The following is a 24,297-nucleotide window of genomic DNA, read 5'->3' as shown; positions in this document are numbered from 1 at the left end:
AAATCGAAATGAACCATTATAACCATTGAAGTTACCAGATGGTTATGTCGACGTTTTGATTATAATGGGAAGGGAACAAGCAGCATCAGCTAGCAATGGGAAACATGAGCCAAAGAAACAAAGGAGGAAATTATCACGAAGCAACTATGTCGAGAGTAAGATTACAGTTTAGAGTGAAAAGCCACACAGTGATACAATGTTTGGGAATTTAATTTATGCCTGAGCTCTTAAACCCGACAACACATCCACGATATAGCAGAGTTATCAACATTCAAAGACCAGAGAAACAAGAGCCTATAAGATATTTGTAATTATGAATTCATATACAATTTTAGAATTTACTTGACAGTACAAACTTATTTACTGTTACGATTAATTAAAATGGTGGTTCTTTTTTTGTTGTCGGTTATTAAAATTAAAATGGTGGTTCAAGTTGGAAAAAGAATGCTAAAAGGAAAAATATAGAGTAAGCTTGTCATTTGTCATAACCTTTTTTAGCCTAGTGGACCATGTCAACGTTTATGGTTTACGTACTTTAGTAAACCCGGATTAGAGATTAATTATTTAACTTATGGGCTTCGAATTTTGGCCTACACTAACAATCCAATTACCCTGTTTTTTTTGGGAATTTCCGAAGCCAGGTCTGCGTCGAAAAACAAAAAGATAAACTGAAAAAGGAAAAAAAAATAAAAATAAAATTTCGATATCTAAAAATTAGTTTCAGCTGAACTAAGAACTAAGAAACCTGTATTTCGTCTTTTTCTTCATGAAAATGGGAATGTGAAAGAACCACCAAAGTTGCATAAAACGTAAAGGGAAAAACCTAAGGCAAAATATTTAGCCAAAGTGTGTGTTTTTGTTGGCAAAAAGAGCAAAAAACATAATGCCACAAAAGAGAGAAGGAGACAGAGCCTGATAAGTTTGCTAACTATTCTAACCCAAAAAAGGAAAACCAAAGTTGTTCAGTTCTAAATAATACCAACAGCTTTCTTTGATGCCGCAATTCACTTCTCAAGAATCATTACCATCTACTTGTGTTGTTGCCTCTGGGAAGCCACTCTCTGAACCTGCATTAGAATCTTCTGCTTTTTTCGATGTTTCTTCTCTTCCTTGAAACAAATTCGCCAAGAACCCACCTTTTGATGAAACAGACTGATCAGGATTTGCTTCAGTAGCAATGGCTGCAGCACCCATCTTCTTGTTGCCAAGCTCTAGCTGAAGCTCCTCTGGCACATCATCAACGGGAGAAGCAGGCTTTTCCTCCAGTCCACGAGGCTCAGCTTCTGCAGGAGATTTCACATCCTCAGTTCCCGATCGCTTAGTCTCATTCTGAAAGAGTTCAAGGCTCAGCGAAGAGCTGGATCCCGTAGATTGCTTTTGATTCGTACCAGGTGCTGGAAAGAAATCAACAAAACTAGTAGAATCTTTAGCAAATGAATCTCTAGGTGAAGTAGTAGTGACTGTAAATTCTGTCTTACTTGCTCCACAAGCTTCGGATCTCAAGAGAGTGTGATCCTCTTTGGATACATCATCACTAGCAAACTGTGGCATCAGAGAGAGGGTTTGGCCTTCAGGTTCAATGAGTTTCTCTTCTGCAGAAGATCCACCAACATCTTTCATCTCAGTATCAGTAGGAAGATTCCTCTCACCAATAACCTCAGAACCAACACCCGCATCGCTCATTGGATGATTATCAGGCAGTGTAGCAGAACGGTTTTTATCAGCAATCATGTCCTCGGTTCGAGGCTCAGAACCGATGTCAACAGTATGATTCCCAGCGTTTTCCTTCCCCTGAGGTGGAGCTTGTTGGTTTAAAGAAGTCAGTAGGACATCTTCTCTTGCATACATCTTAGCTTGAGGAAACAAATCAGTAGTTGGCGTAACTGGAGTGACTTTATTTGGCAAGAAAACGACGCCTTTTAGTTGCTTCTCTGTGTCTGCGACCTTTACGTTGAGAAAATACCCTGCCTCGAAAGAACCTTCTACCACACCAGAAACAACTTGACCTATCAGATTCTCATCAGATTGGTCCAGTTGTTGCTGAGTCTGGCTTTCATCTCTGCGAGGACGACCCCTTTTACGCTTATTTTGAAATGATGAGTCCGAGCCTTGATTCTGTTGGTCCATGTTCTCTGGAAATTCCATACCTTTTCAGCTTCAAAAACTTCTTCTTGATCAACAATTGTCCTCTGGCGAAAAATTAAACAGCAACAAAGTATCTTCTTTAGTTTCATGGGTGTGCTCATAGTTTACCACTTAGAGCCAAAATTCAATCATTAACTTATCTGAATAAAGCAGCTGTTTATATGAATCTTCAGAACAATCAAGCGGAAGTAGATGACAATTCATATACCACCCAAACCAAGATCACCCTAACGAATGGAGTTTAAAGAAAAAAGAAAGAAACAAATCCTATTCAACTAAAAATGAACAATTTGATGCTCAAGATAGACTTTTAACGCTACAAAGAACTAATTTTTTACCCACATTACAAGACTACAACATTCAATTAAGGAAAAAGTTGCCATTTTTGTTCTATCATACAGTTCGCTAACTGCTGAAATATACTAATTGTTAGGGAAATTGATTTAAATCTACACAGAACACAACGCATAACATTAAGTTTCATTTCATGAAATTCAAAGATTCAAAGATCAAAACGGTTTATGGTAAAAACCTAGATTACAAGATAACCCGAGAGAAACAAATCTTCGAGAATCTCTAACACAAACAGAAGAATGACGGTAGAAACCTAGATTCCGAAATGCCAATAAAATACTTAATTAACCAAGAAACGGAAACTTTCCCGGGAAAATAAACTGGGGAAAGAAACACTCACCGCTTAGGTTCGCGAAGCCGAAAATGCTTATTTGCCGGAATCGGAGGGTTTGATTTTCCGGGGAAAATCACTGTGTCTAACGCTACGTTGAGAAAAATGAGTACAAATACACACGAGTATACGTATCTGTATACGTATTTTCGTATAACAGTATCCGTAGATTCTCCTTTCCTTTGGTTCCTCTTTCTCGTCGTTTGACCTTTCCCTCTGTTCTCTTCTTCGTATCTCTCTCCCTTGGCTTTTTTGTTTTTTGGTTTTTGGGGAATGTGAATAATTAATATTAATTTGAAATTTAGTGATATGGGCCGATAAATGGTTTTCTTATTTAAGCCCAATAAACCCTATACATCAATAAAAATCCGTTTTGAAAAGGCTTGGTGGTGTGAAATGTGAAGTAAAAACAAAATAAATCTTGTATGTTTCTAATTAAATTAGAATCAGCTGACAAAAAAAAATCAGAAGCGTGTATTCTTTTAATTTAAAGAATTTTTTAAAATATATATATATATATATATGTACAGTCAGTATTATAAAAAAAAGTACACACTCAGTATACATTAATAATACATATATATATATACAAGCAAACAATTATGTTGTCTCAACCTCTAGCTCTTACATTTTTTTTTCAGTTTTATTAATATATATTGGTGTCACATCCTTATCTATGTTTCGTTGAAGAATTGGCTTGTAGATGATGCTCGGATTACAAGAAAGTCGGAGAAAATGAGGGAAAATATGTAACTTTGTCAGGGAGAATATATGCCAAAACTAATTAATATCTTATCCACATCTCCTTGAACGATTCCCTTGGTCTACAAATTTTTGCCCAAATAATTATATATATGTGTGTATATATATGCTGAGTTCATAAATCACGTAAATTTGTGAGAACTAATATGCTTTTATGCATATATGAATATATACAGTTGCTTAATCGAATATTATGACAAGTTAACGAATTGATTCTCGCCCGAAAAAAGGCATGAATTAAGATAATGATTTTCGTTGGCTTATTAGTATTTGAATCTAATTGATATTTTCGGCCAAAATCAAGTTTGTAAATCGTGACTTGACCAGTAAGCAACATATAACCCTTACATTATTTTGTTTTTATAGAAAAGATTACACATTTCATGTTTAACAAAATAGAATCCATATTTTTTGGTTAGTAATTAACTTTTCAAGTACAATGACGTGATGAATGATGATCTAGCTAGTTCTAATGTTTTCTTGTCGGGATTTATCGGCATAATTATAACAACACATACATTTGGTTCCTTCTCAAATTGTTTTTATTTTATTTTCCTGTTGTTGTTTCTTCTGTCCAAAGATATGTTAAGTGATTGTAGACTTGTATTCTAGAGTTCAACGTCGGCCAAACTTTTATCAGATGTATTCTTGGCGACTATATATAGTTTATATTTAACTATTGGCTACGATTATTAGAGCAGTTTTTAATAATAAGATCCGATTTAAATAAGATCTTATGACTGTTTTCTTTTATTTACTACTGTATGAAAAGTCATTTACTTAATGATTCGGACGACGTATGGCTAGTGTTTGTAGATGCTACTTTCTGTCTGATTTAATTTTACAAACAAAAAAATGTTGGTATGAAACAATATTAAATGGTGTATTCTGGGACTTGATTAGCTGTGATGTTCCTTCTCATACAGTATCATCAAAATTTTATTTTTTATTTCGTTTACAACTCACACTTACAAATTCGTATGTCGTGGTATATGAAATTGAGTAATTGACAATTTTATGTCTGATAGCGTAAACTCGTACAGATTCCGGATTTGATTTCTTTTTTTCTATCAAACAACCGAGCTACCTATATATGGACCACTTTAAGTCACAGATTTTGGCTGTTATTCATATTACTATTACTATTTTTTTTAAAAAAAATATGATGGATTTGTAAAACGAAGGGACTTGCTCATCCATATTAGATTAGTCAGCCCGATTATTATTATTTAAAAAAAAAAAAAACTCACATAGTCACACAACAAAATTTGAATCCGAGTTATTTTACGGAAACAACACCAATATAAGCTCTAATCAATTTGTTTTTATTTACAATAATCCTTCATTTCATTTATAACCAATGTTTTTTGTAAATTATTTTTTCTAGTGCATCTGTATTTATATGAAAAGATCATATACTATTGTAAAATAAAATGAAAAAAATGTTTAGTGCTATCAATCAGAGTTCCACTCCGACGTATAGTGGCGGAACAAGGATTAAAGTGAAGGGGGTTCATAATATATAACCCATAATAAAAATAATTGAAAAATAACCATGTATTTGTGATTGAACTCTGGGAGGGGTGTCAAACCATGAATTATTAAACCAAATAATATATAGAATCTTTAATTACATACAGCAAAACTACTAATATACAATTTTACCATATCATATGACCCCCATAGCTTAACGTAGGTGAAGTATTAGTATTTTCGTATATTTTATTATCGTTCACATATAACATGCATGTTGGCAGAAGACTAGTATAGGGAGCACAAGTGCAACAAATACGTTACGTGCAATAATGTACATATAGTCCAATTTTGATTGAGACACGAATGCAACTTAATTGGGCATTGCACTAAGGAGGAGTTGGATAATGAAAAATAAAAACGAGTCACTATTACGATACGATTGATACCGATCAAGTCTTTAGCTTTCCATCTTATGATCGGTCAAAGGTATGATCTAATGATCTGGTACGTATTTGTCTACTCGGGTCCAATACATGCCAAATATAGTAAACTCTTTCGATATCGAACTAATTCTTCTTTCACATTCGTTACCGAGTCATCTTTCTAAATCATTCTTATATATATATATATATATATAATTACTTGTGGGTGACATCGTTTAAATTTTCACACAAGTTTTTTTACAACAGATAAAAAAACCTACAACAGTTTAAAAATTCAAAACAAATTCAAAACAGTGACCCCGAGTTTACATACAAAAAATTTGTTTATTAGCAACGTAATGGAAAATCAATGCTAAACATTTAGCAACTTTTTGTTGTTGTCCCCGAACATTCATTGTGAATGATCTTTTTGCCTATGTGATAAATCCATCGTTCATTTAGTGATGTAGATGGATTAGAGACAAATGAAAAATCTACCACATATATAATTTTTTGTTTAAATCATATATAAAATTGATCAGTCAAGAAATTAATTTCACATTTAGATGTCACTATTTTGAAGCTAATTAGCGATGTGCAACGACTAAATATTTATTTGATAAAAAAATATTTCGTATAAATGTCACTGATATAGCGGAAAGATGCAAGGCAAATAAGTTTGTTTCTTGTCTTTTTATTTTTAGCCTTAGACGACACTATGCAAGAGCTTTATATAAAAGATTGAATTATGAATTTTCTTTTACCCAATACGTACAAAGTATTGTACATGATTTCATGGTTATTTTCTGACTTGAGGTTCAGATAATCCGTGGAAAAACACTATACATGTGTTTCACGATACAACTCTACTATTATATTTGTTCCTATGTGACTATTTACTGCTATATGAATCGTTCATAAATGAAAATTTTAAGCATTAGAGGTAATCAAATTAACAAAGTAAACCCATACATACAGTACTTAAAGAAAATATACACTTATTTTCCATATATGAACATCTCGAGCGTTAAAAATTGACGACAGATACCGAAAACACTAGTATATCTCTCTCAGCAGATTGTGACAAAGGAAAAATGACCTTATATACGTTTGAAGTGTTTTTGGTCCCCCAGGAAGAAGAAGATGAAATGAGAAGAAGATGAAAAAGAAATGAAGATAGGAGATAGGAACAGTGTCACGAGGAATGCTTTGGATCTTCTCGGAACATATCTTGTCTATGTCTCCTTGTTTTGTCTCACTAGCACGTGAGATTAGAATTATATTTCTCTCATTTTAAAAAGGTTTCTTTGGTGTGTCACTGTTCAAGCGGCTAATCCTCATGAAGCTTCGGTTTTTGTTGCCTAATTTCTCTATTTGCATTTTGTCGGATATAATTCGGTATAGGGATAAAAGATCCTAGGTGATGTTCCGGACATCTTGATTTTGTATTTGTCTCCAGTATGGTGTGGTTCCAATTGATGAGAAAGATATTTTTGTTTCCCCTTGTTATCAAAATATGGTTTTCAAAACGTCACACATAGTGTTTGCAAAGAAATTAAACAATGATTCTAAATGGTATCACCATTATAGAAATTAAGCAAATTGATAGTAAGAAGTATGATTGTAAAATAGTTCTTTGATACTCGCAAATCACACTTGGAATTCATCATATAATACGTGAGCTAGCAGCACTTGGAGGATCTGACATGTTTTTTTGTTGTTGTTTCAATCTTGGTAATGCCCTATGATGTGGTATTATCAAGTGGTAATGTCTTTTATTTATTGTAATTTATAAATTTCTAACTCAAACTATATTGATAACGAATGAATATGTTAATGTCTACTTTATACTACTTTACCTCCTATCACATTTCCTATACGAGACACCCCTTCAGATAATGGTTATTCTGTCCCAAAGCAAACAAAATTCCATTCTAAAAGCATGTACATCAGTGAACCCCTAAGAGAGGGGTTCACCAGAATATAATAATATTTTTTTTTGGTTTTAGTTTTTGTTTATTTAATTCAAAAATTATAATTTTTGACCAATCAGAATGTTCCATTTCGGGATGATACCGTCTCTTCAGGTTCGTCGGGATGATACTGTCTCTTCAAGATTAAGCTCTTTTGTCTTAAAAACTGTGCCATGAACTCCTCTTGATCCCCTGATGTACATGCTCTAAAAACTGACAACATATCTATTGGCTATTGGAGTTTTGGATCAAATTTGGGTTTTGATACCATCTTAAATTTCGTTGGTTTCCAATTTAAAATCAATTGACAGTGAATATTTTGGAAACTTTAAAACTAACGACCAGTATAACTAGAGAGCTGATCCAAATGGTAGCTTTAGGAATAGGGTCATAACTCATAAGAGTAGGTAAAGATGGCTTTTTTTTTATACCGTTCCAAAATCATCATCTCGCCTTACAAGACAAACAAAATATTATTAAATGCTTTGAGGTTTTCATTATATTTTGTTGTAAGATTTGGATCTAGATGCAATGTAACCAATGGACTATCTCTGTGCATGTACCCCAAAATCTTCTTGGACCTATAAATTTGCAGAAGGAGAAAGGAAGAAAAAATGATGCCTAGGCAAATCTTTTTGCCTGTCTTTTTGGGTGAATATGTCCTTTGCCATAATAATTTCAACCATTAAAATATGTGTTTTTCAATAAATATTTTGGTTTGGAATCTATCTTGTCTCTAATGTTATAGGGTCTATTAGTTTTTATTCCCTTTAAATATGGATGGAAAAATCTTCTGCTACAAAGTTGCTGCAAAGATATGGGCAGCAATTTTGTTTTTACAAAAGTGAATTACTTTAAATCGGTCCTAAGTCTATATATATTCGAACTTAAGGCACTTTCTTACATTCCGCTTGAAAGAAACCATAGGTTTGTCCCCTTCCGGGTTATAGACTACATTTATGCAGCTTTAACTAATTAAAATGCGACAGATATATATATATATATATATATAGTGTAATTTATGGTCTCATAATTAAATGCAAATCTAACGTGATTAACACACTTACACAACAATCAATTAACCAAATGTGTAACCTTTGATCTGTATTATCAACATAATCTTGCTTAAAAAAATATCTATATAATCACCAACGATTAATAGACGAAAAAAATATATGAGGTTAAAATGATCAGTAAAAGTTTGAAACACAATCTAAATATCAAAAATAATTATTGACTAAATTGGGAAGCGGAAAATGTAAATATCTGTAAATATAAGTGAAACAATAATCAATAATTTTTTTGTAAAGGTAAAATGATGTTTATTTTTTGCGTATGATATTGTTAAGAAAATGCAATATCATACACAAAAATTGACATACTCATACACTATAGACAAAATACAATGTGTGGTCTAGTGGTTTGCTCAAATTTGAAGATAACTGACCACATAGGTTAATACTGAAGATCAAATTTTACTGTATACAAAAAATTGTTATGGTTTTTCTATTAGCCGTAAAAATATTTAGTTTTCTATAAACTTTGGGAATTAGTCTAGGTTTGCATCTTAGATTTACACATCTCGGTTACCAAAAGAAAAATACAAAACAATCCCTGATACATGTAAACCAACGATAATACGATTGAATCCCACACCCTAGGGGACTTGACCTTGACGTCTTCCTGAGTTTCGCAATATTTTGCGACTAAGTTTGATACAAGCTTCAAGTTTCGCTCAGCTTTGGAATTAGCCACCAGTTCATGATTTCCGTTATTTTTTAAATATATATAGAAGGATTAAAATCTGAAATATTATGTTATCGATTTCAAAGATTCTCACTTTATGTTTGCATATGTATATGTACTATCTGGTATATTTAAACATGTGATAGATTGTTGATTGTCCGGTATTTATACTAATCCAACAGAAAATGCTAAAGCTTCATATAAATGACAAGCACAATCATACAAAATGAAAGAATATGTAGATCACGATATCCACCTACTTATAATATCTTGTACCCAAAAAATGCTATGGAAGCTATGAATATATGAATAAATTTAGTTAAATTAATGGATCATATTCATATCGAACCAAAAATTGTCCCAACAACAACCTCTATAATCGAAAAAAAAAAGATTTTTTTTTTTTAATTTGCGATTTTGTTTTCTATGATTACCCTTTTCTGATTTCCGAGTAAACTTAGCTGATGATCAAAGTGAGCAAAATATAAGGGACGAATTCATTGAATTCGCCATGGTTTTTGTTTAAACACTTTTGGACTTATCATTAAGATTGTTTCTTTCAAACAGAAATATTTTTATTTGTGTTTTTGTACGTAAATGTATATACATATAAATATGCATTGTATATTAATTTGTAGGTCTAGTTGAAATTATTGATAATGCAATTGTGTAGAATGTAAGAAGACATATTTAGCTATGTTTATGTACATATATAAATGGGAACATATCATAAAAGAGAAATATGTCTGACGAAGCATAGATACAATCATGCAAAATCAGGTACGTGTTGTTTATACGTTTTCATCAACATTTGCTTTTGTCATTTGCAAATTGTGCTGGTTAAATAAACAAAATCAACGCAAACACTTCGCTTGTAACTTGTAAGTATGTAGAAATGTAAATAGGCATGTTTAGCTCTGTTTATGTGAGAGGGAAAAATAAAAGAAAACAAACAAATAAAACTCAGACACGAAACGTAGATAAAAAATAAGAAGGTGTTGCCTTATGCTATACGTTTTGATCCACATTTGCTTCTGTAATTTGCAAATTATGTTTCCTAAACAAGCAAAATCAAACGCAAACACTTTGCTTGTAACTTTCAACTCATTAATTGACTTTTGCTAAGTGACAAATTAAGTCCATTTAGTCGCCTTTTTATTTTTCGTTAGTGCTTCATTTAACTATGTATAAAATTTATAAGAGCTGTTGGCATGCCTACGTACATATCAATACAAAAAAATTTGCTCATATGTATTTACTTATATTTACTGATTCAGACGTATTTTGATACACATATTGACATAATTACTCTGCTGTTGAAGGGCAAAATTCTGTACTAAAGCAACAGTTTCACCTAATGAATTCTGACCCTACACTTTTCCAGAAGTCACAAAATTACCACCATTTTTTAGCTTTCTTTCATTCTCTTATACTGATTTGTTATTTGTTACTAGTATATATCATATAAGTGTCATCGTAATTTTTAACTTTTAAATTTTATCCCGGATTCTAGACTAAATTTTAGAACATAATTAGATCATTAGTCTTAACCATTAGAACCACTAGTATATGGGACTATCTTCACTTGGATATGAAATATATTGATATAGTGTTGAATATGATTTTTTTTGTGGAACTCCCTCTCTTTTATATATTTTTATTCGAATAATTTATTTGAGTTACAATTATGATAAGAAAAGGAGTTCAATCATGCATGATGACATCTCCAAATGATCTCTAAGACAAGAAAAGACAAAATTTGTACAAAAAAGTAAGAATATTCAAACACAATTGGTACCAGAAAGTAAAACATGGGTAGGCACATATAGGTTTACATATATAAAAAGAAACAGTTTAACTTACATATGTGGAGAAAAATAGCCAAGAAAATCTGAAAATATTTCTTGATTCTGCTAGCTGCCCATATAACCTATATATGTGCCCACTCATGTTAAAAAAAAAAAGGAAAAAGAAAAAAAACATTCTTGATCCACATCAGATGACACATTCACATGATATCATCACATCAATCTCTTTAATTCAAGAGAGAGAAACAAAAAAAGACACATCACAAGTAGCTCTCTCTCTCTCTCCCACTCCATGTGTAACGTGTTAATGCAATTTGCTTCTTCTCAAGTTTAATATTCTCCATCTCTACTCCTACCTGCTCCTTTTACATGGATTCTTCTCATTTCTCTGTTAAAAAATTTAACAAAAACTAATCAACACATAATCAAAATTTTTTCACAATTATAACAAGATTTTTTAAAAAAGATATCTATAACGTACCAAATGATTTCTTGCAATGAAGAACAGCCTCGTATATGGAGCTCTCGGAGTCACAAGACCTTCTCCAATCATAATCATCTGCAACACTTATTCTTGGTGACGAAGTCGTTTCATCAGAATAAACTCTTCTCCTAGACGACGTCGTTACACGGATCCTCGAGTCGATACCAATACTTCCGGATGATCCAGCGGATCTACGTCTCCTTAATCTTCTACACAATGGCGTTAAAAAATCAAGATACTTCAACAAAACCCATTTTGACACTCTCCTCAACTTTCTACATGACTTGCTCTGAACGCCACGTGTCTCCATCTTCTTCCCTGTCGTCGTATCTAACGGTTGAGATTCTTCCTTGGTAGCTGCTGACGTGGCTTTTGATCGGTAAGGCACGACGTAGCCGTCACGGAAGAGCTCGTCGGCGTGAACTAAAGAGTGATCTTCGTCGGTGAAAGAAACGAAGTTATCGAACTTGAAGCTACTCTCATGGGCTTTGTTGATGAAAAATCTTCTAGAAGGAGGCAATCTTGGATCCATCTCGATGAAGGAAGAAGAAGAAGAAGAATCTTCGTAGGTTTGATGATGATCATCAATGGAAGTTTCTAAAGAAGAAAAGTTAACTAACCAACTGTAAGAGAAGCTGTCTATAGGAACTAGTGGCATTGAAGCTTCTTGTTGATTTTCTTCCATTGCCGATTTTTGTTTTTGTTTTTTGTTTTTTTGGGGAAATGTTGTTTGAGTGTGTTCAGAGAAATTTGTTTGAGACAAAACAATGTTTGTATTGAGAACATATGTTTCAGTGTAAATATATATATAGGAAGGGACATACACACATAGGAGCAAAGATATATTATATTTTTATTTTTTATAACGGTAATATATAAATATTTATGTGGTTAGTTTGGTAAGAAACAATAGATATTAATAATTGGAAGGGAAAAGAAAAAGAAAAGAAACATAAGAGTTTGCGAGCCCATACTAACCTCTCATTATGTGCTGTTGCTTTCATTTCTTTCCTTTTTATTATTATTTTAGTTTTCTCTTATTTTTTCTCTCCATAAATAAGGTTCTTTTAATTTTTTTATTCCCTATGGCAACATATTTATCTTTTATTTATGAATCGCAAAACACTACCCATGATTATTTTAGTTTACTTAAAGTTATCCGTAAATCATATAAAAAACCATGCATGTTGACACATATCTTATGGGATTACTTGTTTTGGAAGAAAAAAAAAACTACTATGAAACACATAAAAAATAGCTGTATATATTACGTTTTAGGATGAAATTTTCAGAGCATTACGAACGAAGAGGACCACGAGTTAGAAATAAGAGAACGTAAAGAAAGAAAACTATAATAAGAAAGTCATTTTCATAGATAAGAAAAGTTTATAACCAAAAACAAAGTAATAAGAAAATGTTAAAAAAAAATAGAGAAATGGGAGAGGAGAGGAGAAAGAGAGGGGGGAGACAGAGGTCCCGGGAAGTGTCGGGGTGCGAGACGAATGTTGTCGAAAGTTTAGGGGACAAAAGCCGAAAATAGAAAATGACGTGGAGATGAATCAAAGTCTTATCTCTGGCCCATTTTGCATGGTCTTTTTATGGGTTACGTTTAAAAGACTCGGAAAATAAGGTTTTAATTAGTACTACTTGTAGTTTGAGAAGTGCATTTAATGATATGAATCTCTCAAATCTCGAAGGGAATGTTTTTTGGTCGTCTATTGATGATAACACGAGGTATAATTGATAACCTTGAGACATAAGTATCATCTAGTTTTAGAGAGGTTTATTAATTATGGTTTTACAACAAACCTGTATATATATATTTGACTTTTGTGTAAGAACTCGTAGACTAATCGAACGGTTTGGCCAACTCAATCAACTCACATAAATGGATTTTAGTTCTACGAGCTAAACAATTGCCATTTAAATTTAAAAAATCTGGAATGTAACAGAAATGTGGAAAGGAAAATGTGAATTTGGTCTTTGCTCTTTTCTCTTTTATGTGCATTTCTATAATTTTTAAATTAGTGAGATAAAAAAAAAATTTCATATTTTCAATAATAAAATTACATTCGCATAATTTCCAAGCAGTTTAATTAGTACCAAAGTTAAAATTTTATAAAATAAAACCTTAATAAATTGAAAATCTCTTAGTCATTTGATTTATAAATATCGTCAGTTAAATGAATTTTCTATATTCGACTGTAGATATAACATACCAAATTATGAACGACGTAAATTATTGTAGACAAAAATATGATCATAGATACACATAGACTCTAGTGAATGGCTAAATGCTATGGACCAAAGTTTATATTTTGTAGACTGAAAAAAAAAAAGAGACTGAAGTTTGAATCATTGCAGTCAAAGATGAACATTTAGTCCCTTTTCTGGGGTAGTGTATTATTTAGATTTCAATAAAAAATAGGGGTGGATACTTTTTGTTTATTTTTGGGTTCGGTTTGAGTTTGGTTCGGTTTGGTTAATTCGGGTTCAATAAAATTCTAACCATACTCAACTGAAATAAGTTTGGTTCGGTTTGAATTCGGTTTGGTTTAGTTCGGTTTGGTTTTAGTTCGGTTTTGTTTTAATTCAGTTTTAAAAAAATTAGTTTGAAGAAAAAAATGGTGTGTTGGTTTAGGTGAAATTTTACATTTCACCATATTTCAAAAAACTAATATTAAGAACTAACTAAAAAGTTAAATAAAATAAGAATATTAGTTTTTTTGATTTGGTTCGGTTTAAAACCAAACCGAACCGAACTGTTCGAGTTGTGAAAAACTTCAACCAAACAAGTTATATATTAAAAATAAATCGGTTCAGTTTGGTTTAAGTTCGATTGGTTTGGTTGGTTCAGTTCGGTTCGGTTTTTTTGCCGACCCCTACAATAAAAAGTTTTCTATTCGTATATCTAGTAAAATGAATCTTTTCCTTTTTATTCACACGCCATATGAAAAGCAACACTGATCAAAGCAGTTAATGTACAGTTTTTTTTTTATAATTGTGGAGAGAAAAACTTTTTTAAAAATTCCACCAAAAAGGGGGTTAATAACTTAACCAATATCAAATATGAATCATGAATGGCTAGTTGCATTTGTACAAGTCAAATTGGGAGACTCAAACCAAAGTAAAGTTTGATATGCTTCTACCGATTGAACCAACGCGACTGGATACAAATTTACCAAATTTAAATCCACTCAGCAAAAATATTCAAAACAAAAGAGAAAATAAGATTATGCTTCTGAGAAAAAGAAGAAACTTAGCTATAGAAAGAAAACTCGCTACCGATTTATAGTTTGTAGAAGTCAGAACATGAGCAAGAAGAAGTCAAAACATGAGCAAGAAGAAGTCAAATTAACATTGAACACATAAAATTTCTTCCAAAAGAATAAATTACATTGCCTTGGTTCACAAAACTGGTTTCTTTATGTGACTTGGATGTGGAGGCCTTCAACATCGTTGAGTACATCTCCTTGCTTTTTCTTCAATAGAAGGATTGTGGCTTGGTTGTCTTCTCAAGAGTCTCCAGAGTTCAAATCCGTGAATCAAGATGTCTTCTGCTAGATTTTGGTTCCACGAGTTCATTTGTTTCGAGCTTTGTGTAATTCTAAATTTCAGCTATCAATAAAATCTTCCAGTGTTGAAAAAAGGGAATTAATTACATTGCCTTGGACTAGAAGTGTCAAAATGGTTAAACCAACACAAACCAGTCCATACCTAAATGAGTATCATTCAATATATAATGTTAAACTCTACGAATACAATTATGTTAAACCTTGATCAGCATGGGTGACCAAGGTTTGAATAAAATAGAAATACTTGGAAGAAGCTGTGCGTAGTAACTTCATTAGGTCATCGACGAGTGACAAGTTCTTATCTTGCGGTGAGAATGAGGGAATCAAAGACGTTAACTGGCATTAGTCTACACATTCTATCACATATATTATAATCTAAACTATGTATTCTACAGAAGGAAAAGACTTTGTTATTGAAACTTGCTTTTTCAGGTTCTGTTGAAAGGCCATTGCTCGTATGAACTAAAGGTGATGAAGAGTTTTCTTCAATCAGGCTTTAATCTTCTATGAAACAGGCTTCTTGCTACAACCTCTTACTTGCTGGTTTTTCCACCATTGATCTTCAAACAACTGAAGATGGTTGAAACAGTTGAAGTCTCAGTTCTCAGAGAGGAGATTTCAAGTCTTTTTGCCTTTGAACTTCAACAATCTCTCAAATCCAGTTATGTATACTTTCAATATAAGGATGAGTTGTACTTGTTGAGGAGCAAATGCAAGCTTTCAGAAGTACAATATATAACATCTTTGAGTAGGTGCAAAAGCTAGGAAGCCAAAGGTGGGAAAAGCCAGTCTCTTTTCGTGAAGATCATGGATGAAAAATTTATTATGAAAGAGATCAGCATGGGTGAGTACGAGTCTTTTACTATTTTTGGTCTAAATTACTTCAAGTACTTATCTAAAGCAATTGATTCCAACACCAAGACCTATCTTGCCAAGATATTTGGCATGTATGAGGAATTTTTTAATATTTGTTTCCTGGAAAATACTACTCTTACAGTTAGGCTTTGGTTGTTGCCAAAATACACAAGAGGCTACTTGCTATCATCATCGGGAGTGATCTCCTCACACAAAACTGATGTGCAATAACAGAGCACTTGAGAATCTGTATAGACGATGTTATGTAATTTCATGGACGAAGATAACCATATAGGGTATATAATCTATGGGTATAGATTGCTCTACGAGTAATAGATTAGCTCCAAAATTCTTTCTGTAGAATTGATCCATAAGACACATATTATAAGCCATAAAAAAAATATCCAATGAAAAAATTCCAAACTCATTTGAACTTGAGGTCTTTGTGTAAATTCTCCGGAGTTACAGTTAATTATTAGGAAAATTGATTAAAAGTCCACTGATCTCAAAGCGCAACATATAAACAAAGTTTTAAATTTAAGGTTTCATAGTTTAGAAAAATGAAAAAAAAAAAAAGGTTTTAGGATCTTCTAAGACGGATCTTTGGCCGCCATGTTAGATTAGAAAGATTCCAAAATGTCAAATCCATAAAGCAAAGAAAACAACTGAGTCCAAACCGCTTGAACATTAAAACTTGATAATAAAATACATCATCTTATATTACTAAACAATTTCTCATAACTCTAAACCCGTAGTACTTCAATAAACTCAATTATTTTTCTTGAAGTTTACAACTTATCATTAGTAATAAAAATACATAAAACCTAAAAATCTATCTTTATGAAACAAAATATTCTTTTATCAATGCTTTAAAATTCTTTCCAATTCTCCCAAAAATTATTCTCTTAGAAACAGAGAGAGTAACATTTGTTTGTAATATCTTATTTTGTTAAATTATTTTTCGTAAAATGCTTTCCAAATGATAGTATAGAGATTCCCAAAGTATTCTCGGATATGTTAGTGAATATAGAATTATCATGTAATTTACTTCTAAATGTGATTGGTTAGTAATATAGAATATCCACTTATTTTCTACATTCCGAAAATGTAGTAGCAATTAAATTGAAAATGTTTGTTTTTTCAAGTGAAAAGTTATATCATAATTACTAATATTAATCGTAATATTAATTCTTATATGATTTATAACCCTTTGTGGAATATTAGTTCTAAAATTTTAAATTCTATTTTCTAAATTATATCTATTTGATTAACAGATTAAATCTAAACTCAGAAAATAAGTGATAAAATGTTATTCAGATTGTAGAAATTCCTAACTGAATGTTTGACCACAAGGTCCACCGTCCACAAACATGAGAAAATTTCTAATAGCTCAAAGCGTCACGATGGAAGATTGGTATCAGCCACGAGTTATTCGAAATGGTTACATAAGCTTTCTGTCTATATTTGGGTTGCTTTTGTCAAACTTTAGCAACAACCAGTTTAAATGATGCTGTTGCTTGCAAATGCAGAAAAAAATGTAGAAACCTTAAAATCAACTTCATCTGTTGCAGTTTGATCATCGACCACATCAATTGATTTGGGACTGTGCATTTGTGGAGTTTCCTCGGAAACAAATTGATATCTTGCATGTACTTTTGGTATCCCCTGGATTATTGGGAGGCACATCCATTAGTATATCCTCAGTAAAAATCTGTTGAACTAACCATCAGAATGCTTTTCGCGGTGCTAGCTTCGTTTGATGTACTTATATGATTTTCAGACAGTTCATGCACAATGGTCTCCTTATTTCCAATGGTTTTTTTTCTTTCTTGCCTTTCTTGATTTTCATGAAACGGACATTTGGTTGAAATTTTGTATAAATAACCTTTTGTATATCATCTAATCTGAGTTTCATATCCAAGCAGTTCACGCCCTTGAAAATTTTCCATAAGGCCTACTATTATATATGGATTGCTTTCCACCAGATCTCCAAGCTCACTGGCAAAAAAACAAAAAGTAATTTCAAGCAAGTTAAACTTACAAGTTTTGGTATCCTCTGGTTAATTCAGCAAGTTAAAAAGTAATTGCCAGCCACCATCATAAAAGAAGAAAAAAAAAACATCAAAATGAGTTTTTCAGTAAAACATTTTAACAAGTCAAACATGAACATATGCATACTGTCACGATTTTGTATATGTTCCAAGTTTCACTAATTATATACATCACACTACAAGAGTTGTAAAATCATTTATTTCAAATATTGCATGCCCTCTAATATTCTGGTATAAGAAGGAACCGAAACAGAGGTCAACCTTTCATGAAAAGTAGATATACATGACATTTGAGACAAAATGAAATTCCTGATAGACATCAAACTTGTTCGTTTAGAGTGCGAGGCTGAAAAGCCATAAGTGGAGAAAAAGTTGGCTAAAAAGCCATGTCCACAAAAACAATTTTATTTTCGAATTAAATTTATTAACAAAAATCTGGTTAATTATACTCTTATCCTTATATGTCTTAAAAATCACGAAAATACCTGGGTTAAACCTACCCATTTTATGCTCGACCCGAATACCCGGGTAAAATAAAATTTATTAAAAAAAAAAACTTTATTTAATTTGAAATAAAAAATCAGGAAATTGAAATTGGTAAACCGAAAATTGGGTTAAGAAAACCGAACCAAACAAATTTAATTTTGAAAACCAAACATAACCTTAAAAACGAAAATCAAATTTTGTTCTCCTCTTTCTCTCATCATCTTCCCCGAACTATCTCCACTTCCTTCTCTCTTCCGATAATTCTCTAACTTCCCCCTTGAAACGACACTTGCTCGATTTTGTAACTGCTCCTTCTTCAACTTCCCTTTCTTCAATTCCCGTACTATATATTACATAATTTAGCCTTCTAACTCCATCAAGACAAACCCTAAATCCTGCCTAACTCGATGGCTAAAATTCAACTTAAGGGTGTGGACTATGATTCGAACGAATCTGTACCCAAGCGCAGCGAAGAAGCAAATATGGAAGATAAAGAACCTGGAATAACACCAAACCCTCCGGCGAATGATGAAGAAACAACCCATGAAGAAACTTGGGGTGAAGAAGAATCATTGACGGAAGCAGAACCAGCCGGTACGAAAACCACCAAAGAAGCCCCAGAAACCGCACCAACACCCATGGAGGAAAGTGCGACGGATCAACCAGAGGAGCGGTTGGAATCTCGCGAAGAACCTGAAAAGTGGGTTCAGCGGATACAATAGCCGAGGAAGAGTGTGTGGTAGAATCCCAGAAAGAAGGCGAGGGAGATGTATCTGAGGATGAGGCTTCAAGAAGAGAAGGCGAGGAAGAGAAATCAGAGAAAGAAGCCGAGGAAGAGGAATCAGAGAAAGAAGCCGAGGAAGAGGAATCAGAGAAAAAAGCCGAGGAAGAGGAATCCGAGAAAGAAACAGGAGAAGAGGAAGTCGAGGATGAGCAATCCAAGAAAGATAGTGGAGAAGAGGAGTCCGAGAAAGAAGTAGACGAAGAGGGAGGGGGGACACCCGAGAAAGACGACGAGGGAGAAGGAGAGGAAGGACATGAAGAGGAAGGAAATGAAGAGGAAGAAAATGCAGCGGAAGAAGATGATGGCGAAGAGGCAGATGAAGATTTAGAGGTAAGTATACTCTAAACGAAATAATGTTTGGTCATTGGACAACTAGGACAACTAGGATAACTATTTGAATGAAATTATGTTGGGTATTTGGACAACTAGAACAACTAGGATAACTATGTGTGATTCAAAATTACGTTTGGCATTTGGACAACTGGGACAACTGGGATAACTGTGACTGATGAAATAACGTTTGGCATTTGGACAACTAGGACAACTAGGACAACTAACTATTTGCACGAAATTACGTTTGGCATTCGGACAACTAGGACAACTAGGACAACTATTTGCACAAAATTACGTTTGGCATTTGGACAACTGGGATAACTGGGACAACTAAATCTCATGATTGTGTTTCTTTTTTTTTTCTCAGGATGCCGATGATGGTAGTCAACCGATGGTGCCTGAGAAGCATCCTCCTCAAAGACCGTTAGAGGTCGAGGTGGAACTAAGAGGCCCAGGAAGAATTCACAGTACAAGAAGTCGCCTTATACTTCTGCGAGAAAAGCCAAGAAAGCCAAGAAGTAGAATGTTTTATGTTTAAGATTATGTGTTTTTCTTTGTGGTACAATCTGTTTAGGGTTTAGGACAACTGGTACAATTTCCTTGTTTTATTTAGGACAACTGGTGTAATTTCCTTGTTTTATTTAGGACAACTCGTACAACTATATGCGATATATTAGGACAACTGGTACAATTTCCTTGTTTTATTTAGGACAACTCGTACAACTCACTGCGATATATTAGGACAACTGGTACAACTACGTAGTTTTATTTAGGAGAAATAGTTCAAAATAAATCCCACACGTGCAGCGGCAAAACTTATAATTTTATCCTCAGCCGCCATTCTCACACATGCATTTTATGTTGACATCATAGTTGTACCTAGTTGTCCGGTTGTCCCAAAATTGTCATAGTTGTCCTTTGGACGATTTTTAAGTTTTTTCAGTTGTCCTTTAACAAGAACATTCTTTTTTTAGTTGTCCCCTTAACCCTTGAACATTTTATACATGCCCCAAGGGTTTCGCGCCCTTACTTTTGTATTTCCCATATTTTTACGTGTAACCTCTTATAAGATGGAAACCATTGTCAAAAAATATCTTATACCATAAGGGTTATTTCATTAGAAACACAAATGGTATATCTTATTTTCAGAAAATAATGGGTTTTTTTTTAGTGTTTAGTGGTAGTCGTTGAGTACACAGTAGTTAAGGGTTTATGGCTGTATTTGTTTAGTGTTTAATAATTTAAAGAAATTAGTTTGTCCTGGCTATCATAGTTGTCCTAATTGTTCTAGTTGTCCAAATTGGAAAAGTTGTCCTAGTTGTTCTAGTTGTCCAAATTGTCATAGTTGTCCTTGTTTCCCACAGTTATCCCAATTGTACCAATTGTCCACTTTATACTATTTTGCCTTCTGTTGTCCTAGTTGCACATAATTGTCCTAGTTGCACCTACTTGTGCTATTTGTCATAGTTGCCCTAGTTGTCCTACTTGTTTGTAGTTTGTCTGGGTTTGGACGTAGTTGCACCTAATTGCACCTAGTTGTCCTGTTGACATTCTCGAAATCCAAGTCCAAGAAATTCAAAATACAAATTACTCCAAATTACATAGTATTGCAAGAAATCCAAGATAATGAAAATATTCCTTAGACCTAGCTCTCACCGCCCTGACCGCTCTGACCCTCTTCACCCTGGCTTTCCCTTGGGTTTAGTGGTTGAAACCAACGGCCAATGTTTATGTTTGGGTTGGCCTTCTGACTCCTGCGAGCTTCTCCGGTGGAAGGAAACCGCTTCTCCTTCTTTCTTCCTGCTTTTTTGGTATAGTCTGGTGGGTAAACAACTAAATTAGCTACCTCCTCCGGAATAATACAGATAAGAATGCAATCTTTGAAAGCTCTCTTCCGGACTACCCCTCACTTGACTAATCGCCAGTTTTTTTCCTCTCAAGGCAGTAGAGTAGGACACATTCACATGAACTTCATTTTGAACAACCATCGCATAGGTTATCTCGTCGAAAGATGTTTTAAATGATATAGCATAGATGGAACTCCTTGAAATCCATTTAAACTCTTCTCCTTCCTTAAAATAACATCCCAAAATGTATGTTTGTGTGGCCGCTCATCCTCTTCTGTTCATAAATACAAAAAAAAATAGGCATTTACGATTTACAGAAAATTAATATTTACTCACAGTTATACCAATTGTACCAGTTGTCCCACATATCTCTTTAAGTTATCCCAATTGTACCAGTTGTCCCAATACATTCCGGGTCCCAATTGTCCCAGTTGTCCCATTTATTTCAGTTAACCCAATTCAACTCAGTTATCCCAATTGTACCAGTTGTCCCATTTATTTCAGTTAACCCAATTCAACTCAGTTATCCCAATTGTACTAGTTGTCCCATTCCATTCAGTTAACCCAACTGTACCACTTGTCCTGTTCCATTCAGTTACCCGAATTGTACCGGTTTTCCCATTACATTCAGTTGCCCCAATTGTACCAGTTGTCCCTTTCCATTCAGTTAACCCAATTGTACCAGTTGTCCATTTCCATTCACTTAACATAGTTGTACCAGTTGTCCCATATCTCACTGATTCACTATACAAACCTACGATTCAGCTCGATTCAACGGCAACAAGTTATATTTTAACATTCAGAAGACTAAATCGACATATATACGCCACTCTACTATCCAATGTGCAACCTAAAACGACCGGAATTGACAAATCGATAACTAAACCCTAATCCCCAAATTGTAGAAGAAGTTTACCTAATTACGAAATGACTTCAGAGAAACGAGATTTGAAGAACAAAACGGGTTCAGGGAAGGCCGGCGCACCGCGCCGAGCGCTAATAAACAAAAACGGATTCGAGATTGAGTCGAGCAGATCGGATGATTTCTGGGGAGAATTTCGATTTCGGGTTTGATAAACGGTTCACAAGCATTCGGGTTTCTGAAACCAGATCGGTTTTGGTTTTACAATATCCATTTTCTCAATTTTTCGATTTTCAATAACAAACAAAAAAAATAATCAAGAATGCCATCTCCCCTTTTCATTAAGGGTATTTTCGGAATAACACATGCCTTATGGCACACAGACTCAAAGATGGCAGGGTAGATTTCTTTTTTCTCATTTATGGCTTTTCAGCCATTAAACCGTTCGTTTATGCCGAACAATAACAACAAGAAGAGTATTATAAACAGTTTCCATAATAATAAACTACAATAATATGAAATCTAAATTAAACTGCAAAACTACTATTGTGTACAGTTTAAGGTAATTAAAAGGAAAGAAACTGAAGCTTGCATAATTCCGAGTCATATGGTTCTTTTTCTGGTTTGGAAATAATCTGATGTATTCTTTGAGCTGATCTTCTGAACTTATTTCTGGAGAATGGAAATTGTGTTATGTGCCTTTTCCTTTGCTCGATTTAGAAGGCGGTGAAGATGCAAACGAGGCTGGAGCAGTACATGTAGCTGTCCGACTAGCTCTGGAACTGACACGGGAAGACTTTCGAAGCAATCTACACACGTGGAGGTGAGCTGGAAGCTGAGCTGGAGCTACAGGACGTGCTGGACACTTCAAGAGACGAGAAGCTGACGTGGATAGGAAGCTTGGAGTATCTTGGAGGATCTTTGAGGAAAATATCAAGTTTCCTCTATCTTAGGAGAAGATAAGGAAGGTGAAGATTCTCATGAAGATTTGGATAAATCGTAAAGAGAGTCTGGGCTAGGAGTAGCCGCAAGTTCTATTGTGTATAAATAGGCGTGTGAAAAACCTTGTAGGGTTTTTAACACAACTGAGAGAGTTCTTAGCAAATGGTGAGCGAAAATTTGTGAGAGTTTTTGTGAGCTAGTGTGCTAAGGGATTTGGGTGAGAGGTTCTTGAATCACGTATCGATTCAAGAACAGGTGAGGCTAGTGTAGCAAATCAAGGTGTGTCTTGAGGTTGCTCAAAATCGGGTTCTGTATACTTGTAAGTTACAAACAGATTTACTAGTGAAATATTCTTGAAGAGAAAATCCATGTGTTGTGTTCTGTTCTAGTTCCCGTATTACTACTCTTACATTTTCATTTGGTATCAGAGCGGTCATCTGTGTGTATTACAAACAGGTGAGATCCTGCGAAGAAAATGGAGAGCTATAAGGAAATGGTGAACAACTCCAGGATCATCCTGGATGCTGGGAACTATGAGTTTTGGAAAACTAGGATCAGATCCATGATCAAAGGGATTGATCCACTGGCATGGAAGGCAGTAACTGATAAATGGGAAGAACCACTGGTAGCTGATGCCAACGGAGTCTTTCATCCAAAACCAAAAGAAAGTTGGACTGAAGAGGAGTCAAAAAGAGCAAAGTACAATTCAAAGGCGCTGACTACCATTCACACCAACATATCAAGAAAGACATTTGAGCTGATTCAAGGTGTTGAGACTGCCAAAGAAGCATGAGACATACTTCAGATGCAGTTTGAAGGAACAACAAAGGTCCAAAACTCCAGAAAGGACATGCTTGCTTCTCGCTTTGAGAATCTAAAAATGGAGGAGGATGAAACCATTTCTGACTTCAGTTCAAAACTAAGTGCTCTGGCACAAGAAGCAGCTGTGTTAGGCAAGAGATACAAAGATAAGGAGCTGGTGAAGAAATTCTTGAGGTGTCTGCCATCGAGGTTTATGGGGTACAAATCTGCACTCAGTGTGTTCAGCAACACAGAGAACA

The 24,297-nt window shown here is 33.9% G+C and overlaps 3 protein-coding genes across 4 annotated transcripts; 1 reads left to right on the top strand and 2 right to left on the bottom strand.

Moving 5' to 3' along the window:
• Positions 1 to 864: 864 nt before the first annotated feature.
• On the bottom strand, positions 865 to 3,067 carry LOC18016423. Of its 2 annotated transcripts, XM_024156341.1 has the most exons (3): positions 2,840 to 3,067; positions 1,479 to 2,189; positions 865 to 1,394 (listed from the first exon to the last, which is right to left on the bottom strand). In XM_024156341.1, exons 2-3 carry the CDS (start codon positions 2,143 to 2,145, stop codon positions 1,012 to 1,014), a joined length of 1,050 nt encoding a protein of 349 aa, XP_024012109.1. In that variant the 5' UTR covers positions 2,146 to 2,189; positions 2,840 to 3,067; the 3' UTR covers positions 865 to 1,011. The 2 variants fall into 2 exon arrangements, with proteins under 2 accessions (XP_024012109.1, XP_006401766.1); XM_006401703.2 differs by having other exon boundaries at positions 865 to 2,189.
• Positions 3,068 to 10,854: 7,787 nt separating this feature from the next.
• On the bottom strand, positions 10,855 to 12,254 carry LOC18016422 (probable membrane-associated kinase regulator 6). The gene is made up of 2 exons (XM_006401702.2): positions 11,499 to 12,254; positions 10,855 to 11,405 (listed from the first exon to the last, which is right to left on the bottom strand). The coding sequence occupies exons 1-2, from the start codon at positions 12,184 to 12,186 to the stop codon at positions 11,398 to 11,400; spliced, it is 696 nt and encodes a 231-aa protein (XP_006401765.1). The 5' UTR covers positions 12,187 to 12,254; the 3' UTR covers positions 10,855 to 11,397.
• A 6,621-nt stretch (positions 12,255 to 18,875) lies between these two features.
• On the top strand, positions 18,876 to 20,123 carry LOC112086502 (cilia- and flagella-associated protein 251-like). The gene is made up of 3 exons (XM_024155459.1): positions 18,876 to 19,116; positions 19,179 to 19,582; positions 19,953 to 20,123. The coding sequence occupies exons 1-3, from the start codon at positions 18,876 to 18,878 to the stop codon at positions 20,121 to 20,123; spliced, it is 816 nt and encodes a 271-aa protein (XP_024011227.1).
• Positions 20,124 to 24,297: the final 4,174 nt, after the last annotated feature.

The sequence above is a fragment of the Eutrema salsugineum genome, unplaced genomic scaffold, assembly GCF_000478725.1.
Source record: "Eutrema salsugineum unplaced genomic scaffold, Eutsalg1_0 scaffold_2, whole genome shotgun sequence".
NCBI lineage: Eukaryota > Viridiplantae > Streptophyta > Magnoliopsida > Brassicales > Brassicaceae > Eutrema > Eutrema salsugineum.
The sequence above is the reverse complement of the archived record's forward strand: the minus strand, read 5'-3'. Positions and strand labels throughout refer to the sequence as shown.